The 6,626-nt window shown below is 34.3% G+C and overlaps 2 protein-coding genes across 2 annotated transcripts; both read left to right on the forward strand.

Annotated features, from left to right (window-relative positions):
* Window positions 1-236: 236 nt before the first annotated feature.
* LOC133814619 (receptor-like protein 7) lies at window positions 237-2,057 on the forward strand. Its single transcript, XM_062247556.1, has 2 exons — window positions 237-1,942; window positions 2,032-2,057. Exons 1-2 carry the CDS (start codon window positions 418-420, stop codon window positions 2,055-2,057), a joined length of 1,551 nt encoding a protein of 516 aa, XP_062103540.1. The 5' UTR covers window positions 237-417.
* A 31-nt stretch (window positions 2,058-2,088) lies between these two features.
* Window positions 2,089-3,196, forward strand: LOC133818373 (receptor-like protein 9DC3). Its single transcript, XM_062251216.1, has one exon. It carries the CDS (start codon window positions 2,098-2,100, stop codon window positions 3,079-3,081), a length of 984 nt encoding a protein of 327 aa, XP_062107200.1. The 5' UTR covers window positions 2,089-2,097; the 3' UTR covers window positions 3,082-3,196.
* Window positions 3,197-6,626: the final 3,430 nt, after the last annotated feature.

Below are 6,626 nucleotides of genomic sequence, written 5' to 3' on the forward strand. Positions count from 1 at the left end.
GTGGCGTAGGCTTAGCTGATTGGTACGTAGCCATATTTAATATGAGGTTTAATATTTGATTTGTCCATCACTTAATAGAAAAAAAAGAAAAAAAGAAGAAGAAGCTGACATATAAACTCAAGATTATTTGAATAACGAGTGTTTTTCCTGTTGCTTGTCTAAAATTACTACTAAACTTTCGAGACTTTGATTACATTATTTGTCCAAATAAATGTGTTATATATCCGCGATTGGATTTTCATAATAGGCTGCGCAGCGATAGACATGTTACCCTTGTAACATAATAGATTTTGGTCAAACATTTTTTTTGTCTTCTTTCTCATATCAGATAGATATATATATATATATAATATTTCTATATCAACCATTTTACACTCCTATATATCTCCCAGTCATAACAATTGTTTTAAAGAACACATGGAATCATTCTCGTTTTCATTTCTCTTACTAGTTGGCTTGTTTTCCTCACTCGCTTGTTTCTTCCTTCCTTGTGTGCAGCCACTATGCCATGACGATGAGAGCAAGGCTTTGTTGCAATTCAAAGAGAGCCTTATCATAAACAAGTCTGTTTCTGAGGATCCTTTGGCCTATCCAAAAGTTTCATCATGGAATATAGAAAGCGATTGTTGCTCTTGGGAAGGAGTAGAGTGTGATGAGAATACCGGTAATGTCATAGCACTGAATCTCAATAGTAGTTTTCTTTATGGCTCTATCAACTCAACCAGCACTCTTTTCCACTTTCCTTATCTTGAGAGGCTTAACTTGGCTGATAATCACTTCAATTACTCTCCAATCCCATCTGAGTTGGGTCGTTTCTCAAAGTTGACACATCTCAATCTCTCTTCTTCCTTTTTCACAGGCCAAATCCCATCAGAAATGTCAGAACTCACCAATTTGTCATCTCTTGATCTTAGCTTTCTAAACATGTCATCTAAAGTACCTGATTTTTTTGCAAATTTCTCTTCCCTTACGTATCTTCACCTAAGAAATTGTGGAGTCTATGGAGAATTCCCAGAAAAAATCTTCCATCTTCCGAAACTCATGTTTCTTGCACCTCTTCACAATCAAAATCTCAGCGGTCAAATCCCGGAGTTTCAATCAGGTAGTCCTCTTAAAACACTATGGTTTAGCCGTACTAGTTTCTCTGGTAATATACCTACTTCAATTGGAAACCTTGTTTCATTAGAATTTCTTAGCGTTACAAAAACCAAGTTGTCTGGTATTCTTCCATCTTCAATCTCTAAACTAACAAATCTTACTTATTTAGACCTTTCTTATAACCAATTCAGTGGTGATTTCCCTTCTTTTCTTCAAAACCTAACCAAGCTAAAAACTATATGGTTAGGAGGGAATCAGCTAACAGGTCAAATCCCATCTTGGATTGGAAATCTCACAAGCTTAAATGTTCTAAGTTTTGCAAAAAATAAGTTTTACGGCCCTTTACCATCATCGTTGTCCAGATTGAAAAATCTCCGAACTCTGAATCTTTTTGAGAATGATTTGAATGGTACAGTGGATTTCAGCTTGTTTCTTAACATGACTTACCTGGCCGAACTACGACTGGATGACAATAAGTTGACGGTGACCACCACAGAAACAGAGGGCACGAATGCGACTGATGATGTGTTCCGGAATAAATTTGAGATCTTGGGATTAAACATGTGCAATTTAAGCCATTTTCCAAATTTCTTGAGGTACCAAGATAAACTGAGATATTTGGATCTTGGAGGAAACAATATACATGGCTCAATACCCAAGTGGATATGGAATTCAAGCGTTGAAACGATGGCTTATTTGGCTCTTAATGATAACTTCTTGACAAGCCTTGAACTAGAAGACAACACATCACAAAGTGAAGAGTTTCCCTTGTTTTGCAACCTCAAGTCCCTTCAACTTCTTGATCTTTCGAACAACTTGTTCAGTGGAATAACACTTCCAAAATGTATGGAAAATCCCGACAATTTGCTCACGGTACTCAATATCAAAAACAACTACTTTCACGGCACTATTCCTCAACTATGCTCAAACGAGGGAAGAAACTCGTTGAAAATGGTTGATATAAGCTATAATCAATTTGAGGGTCAGATCCCACGGTCAATGGCTAACTGTTTGAGTCTTGAAAGTCTTAACATGGGGGACAATCAACTCTTTGATGTTTTCCCTTCATGGTTAGGGACTCTTCCAAACTTAAGACTACTCATTCTACGATCGAATAGACTTCATGGGGTCATAACCAATCCAGTATCAAGCTTGGAGTTCCAGAACCTACGTGTTATTGATCTCTCTCACAACTATTTCACGGGCCAGTTGCCTTCCAAGTACCTCGAAAACTGGAACGCCATGAAAGTGATCGAGTCAAGCACGTCGTATATGAAAACGGAATCGAGTTTTGAAGCCGTGCGACGTACGTGGATGCTGGAGTACACGTACTCCACCACCATAACAATCAAAGGTAGTGATGTTCCGTACGGGAAGATCCAAGAAGTCCTCGTGGTGATAGACTTGTCGAGCAATAGATTCGAAGGAGAGATTCCGGAGGCCATTGGGAGCTTACAAGGGCTTCGAGTACTCAACCTTTCGAACAACGTTCTCAGTGGTGAAATTCCTTCGTCTTTGGGGAACATAGCGAGGGTCGAATCTCTCGACTTATCACAAAACAAACTGTCCGGAAGAATCCCTCAGACCCTTGTCCAACTCACTTTCCTAGCTTTCTTTAACGTCTCTCGTAACAATCTCACGGGACGGATACCACGAGGGAACCAACTCAACACGTTTGAGAACAGTTCGTACGTGGGAAACTTGGGCTTGTGTGGGGATCCATTGACGGTGAAGTGTGAAACTACTTCAAAGGCTTCAAGTGAACCCGGTTATGTAGAAGATGCGGAGTCCTCATTTATTGACTTTAAATGGAGCACGGTTGTTGTTGGGTTTGTTGTAGGAGTAGTTGTTGGAACCATTATTGAGAACACTGTAAAATCGAAGAGGAGAGAATACTTATGGTTAGGGAAGAAGTCTTATTATAGGCAGAGGAGACTGGTCAGAAAAGTGGACGATGAGGAGACTTTAGAACTTAAATATTGACTGTACTTTTCTACGAGTAATTTGGGCATAAATACGGTTTATCTTTCTATACTTAGACCACATTCGAGGAGGTAAAATGTATAATTTTCTATAATATAAAGAAAAAATTATTAAATAGTCTTATGTAAATCTATATAGTATTTTTCTATATGTAATAAAACACTATTCATCAAGCTATAAATATTTTATTATTATTTTATAAACTTTTGTATATATATATATATATATACACGTGTGATACTATTATATTTAATTATTTTATTTTTTTAAATGAATAAAATATTTTTAATAAATATAATATTTAAATAATGTAGAGAAAAAATAGAGAAGCTGATGTATAGTATAATGTAAAAGTTTGAGGTATATTATAAAAAAAAATATGTTTTGGTGGTGTATTTTGTAATATACTTTTTCTATAATATTTAGCTAAAACTCACAAAAACATATTCCATCAGTTCATTTATACATATATTTATAATAACTATGCACAAACTCCAATTAATCTATATCTACATTTACATAATATTTACATATCCTTTATATAATATTTTAATATTATTATTTTTCTTTATAAACTTTCTCTCTCCCATTTAGTATATATATTTATTATTTATTTTTTTCTTTTTTAATTATTTTATTTTTCTATAATTAATAAAATATGTTTAAAGATATAATATTTAAATAATGTAGAAAAATATATAGAGAAGTTGATGTATGATATAATGTAAAATTTAGAGGTAAAATAGAAAAAATGTGTGTTTTGGGAAGGTATTTTAAAGGATGGAATAGAGTATACATTGGGAGTGCTCTTATAAACTTTTTTGTTCTGGAGTTAAAAATATTTTGGGTTTGTTGCATAAGTCAATACCACCTTGTCAAGTGTCAGCTAACTAAGTTGCCATGTGTCACACTATTATTAGTCAAATTATATTTTTATTAAAAAAAAATTTAAGCAATAAAAAAATCTAATTATTAAAAACAAATAAAATTGATTTTTTTCTCTCTATCCTTCTACTTCTTTTACTCTCTCTCCTCGATCTTTCTCTCTCCTTCCTCTCTCACCACTATCTCTCTTCTTGCGTGCCATGGTTACCAACCTCACCCACTCTCTCTCCCCGATTTTTCTTCTCTCTCCTTCCTCTCACCCACTCTCCTCTCTTCCTCACAGAATTTTTTTTCTATTAATTCTTCTCTCTCATGCTCTTCTTAGTTTTCTTGTCTAGTTAGGGGGCAAAGCTTGAAATCATACATCAATAACACGCCGTGGCACAGCTTGGAGGGGGTGAAGTTGTGGTCGACATCGAAGGTTGTGTGCGACGGGGCTTCGCAATGGTTGTGCGTGCGACTAGATTGGTTGGGTCAATGGAGAGGCCACTATAGAGCTTTTTGGAAAAAAAAATTCAAAATCTCCATGCTCGGTTGATTTTACTTGTTCCTAGGTTTGGTCTTGAATTAGGTTCAAAAAATGGGTTTGATTTTTCTTGATCTTGGATTTGATTTTGAATTGATTTGATTTGATTTTGTTCTTGATGGTGGTGGTTTTTATTTTAATGATGGTGGTTTCAATTTTTTCATTATAAGATTTGTTAAGATTTTGCATTTATATTCGTATTTTTTCTTCTAAGATATGAAGAAATCCAAGGGGAAAAGTAAGAATATGGGGAAGAAAATGGTGATTTTGATTTTGAGATTTTGCATTTTGTATTTTTTCCATTATAACATTTGATGATAAAGAAGAAATCTGAAAGTGGAAAGAGGAAGAAGAAGGCGTGGGAGAGAAAGAGACACTACAAAAAACTAGACTTTTGCCTTTGCGCCGGCAAAAGTCAGGTATTGCGCCGGCAAAAGCTCTCTGGGTTTTACCGACGCAAAACGTAATGCGCCGGCAATTGTATCTTTTGGCGACGAAAAAATGCGCCGGGAAAAAAATTTGTCGTGTTATTGTGGAAAACACTTTTAGCGGTGCAAAAATGCGCCGGCAAAAGATGTGTCTTTTAGTGGCGCGTTTTTGCGCCGTGAAAGGTGGATATATGTAGTGACGCATTTTTGCGCCGGTAAAGGTTGAGAATTTTGCCGACGTAATTTTGCGCCAGTAAAAGTATTTTTTAAATAATTTTTTTGATAATATTACTAATTTTATTTTCAATATATTAATATTAATTAATAAATTTCGATTTTAATATATTAATAATTATTTAATTTTTTAGTAATATTATTTAATTAGAAATAAAATTAAAATTTTATAAATAAAAAAATTACAACTATTAATATTTATTGTCTCCACCAAACATGAAAATATAAAAGTAGTTTAGTAAATTAAATCTCTAATAAATTAAACTTTAAATAAATAAATAAAAAAAATTCTACAAATGTGTACTGCCATCCTCATCATCCCCACCCCCGTGAGCATCATCGTCCTCGTCTAGATCTTGTTCTGGTAAGTCAACAGTAAAACCAGGAGTCAATACACCAACCTGCTTCAACAAAGAACTGAGCAGGACATCTTGACGCTGTTGACGGCTCTCAAGTTTAGTCATATACTTCTTTAGGTTTTGATTTTCTAGCATAATGTCCTGAGTTTGCTGCAAAATGGTGTCCACTTCATGTGGAAATTGCCCGGACATTTGAGAACTTGACGAAGATGCTGCCCTCTTTGCGCCAATTGCCTTCAACCTATGCAACCCCCCAAACCCTTTCTTATAACGCGAGCGAGGTCCAAGGATATCCGTGACAATATCCATATCAGGCAGGAACTAACCGTCGACATTATCGCCGACACAAGAAGCTGCAGATGATACATTGGCCGTACTCTGCGATGCTCGACGCTGGGTCATCTCAATCTGCACAATAAAAAGCACGTATCTCGAATTCCAATATAACATTATTTGAAAACCTAACTTATAAATTTTTAATATAACAACATATAAAATATAACTTTATTATCTATCTGCCAACATCCTATCATTAATGACTCTAAACCAGTGATTGAAAAAGAATGTAATTAATTTTGTTCATGTATAAGGGAGCAAGTGGGCTAAAGTTAATTTGGTCATGAAAATCCATATCTAAATCAAAAATATGAAGATATTGTTGATATATACAGTAAGAGCAGTTAATTCCATTAATGGGGAATTTATGTCTCTAAACATATACATTAACTATATTTTCATGTTTGTGATTTAGATATGAATTTTCATGAACAAACTAACTTAGCCCATAAGCTCCCTTATACGGGGCAACATTAGTTACATTCTTTTTTTATCTTAGTCCACGATCATTAATCATAAAAATATTGGCACATAGATTATAAAGATTTAATTATTAAAAATTTAATTAATAAATAATAAATAATTACTAATTGACACCAATCAATTAATAATTAATATTTATTAATTATTTACTAAACTTTTTTAAAATTAAATGATCATAAATTAGTTAAGGTTATGCAACTTACATGTTTTGTCGCCGCTACATCACTAATCCACTTATCTTTCTTCTTGTGGAGGTGCTCGAATGTATCGATCATGCTCGGAAGCTCGCCAATA

Source organism: Humulus lupulus, chromosome 2, assembly GCF_963169125.1.
Source record: "Humulus lupulus chromosome 2, drHumLupu1.1, whole genome shotgun sequence".
In the NCBI taxonomy this organism is placed as follows: domain Eukaryota; kingdom Viridiplantae; phylum Streptophyta; class Magnoliopsida; order Rosales; family Cannabaceae; genus Humulus; species Humulus lupulus.

Excerpts from the sequence above, each read along its gene's own strand:
- LOC133814619 (XM_062247556.1), top strand. The coding sequence starts at position 418 with ATGGAATCATTCTCGTTTTCATTTCTCTTACTAGTTGGCTTGTTTTCC. Across the intron at positions 1,943-2,031 it reads TGGAATAACACTTCCAAAAT|GGAAGAAACTCGTTGAAAAT; the intron begins GTATGGAAAATC and ends TGCTCAAACGAG.
- LOC133818373 (XM_062251216.1), top strand. The coding sequence starts at position 2,098 with ATGGCTAACTGTTTGAGTCTTGAAAGTCTTAACATGGGGGACAATCAA.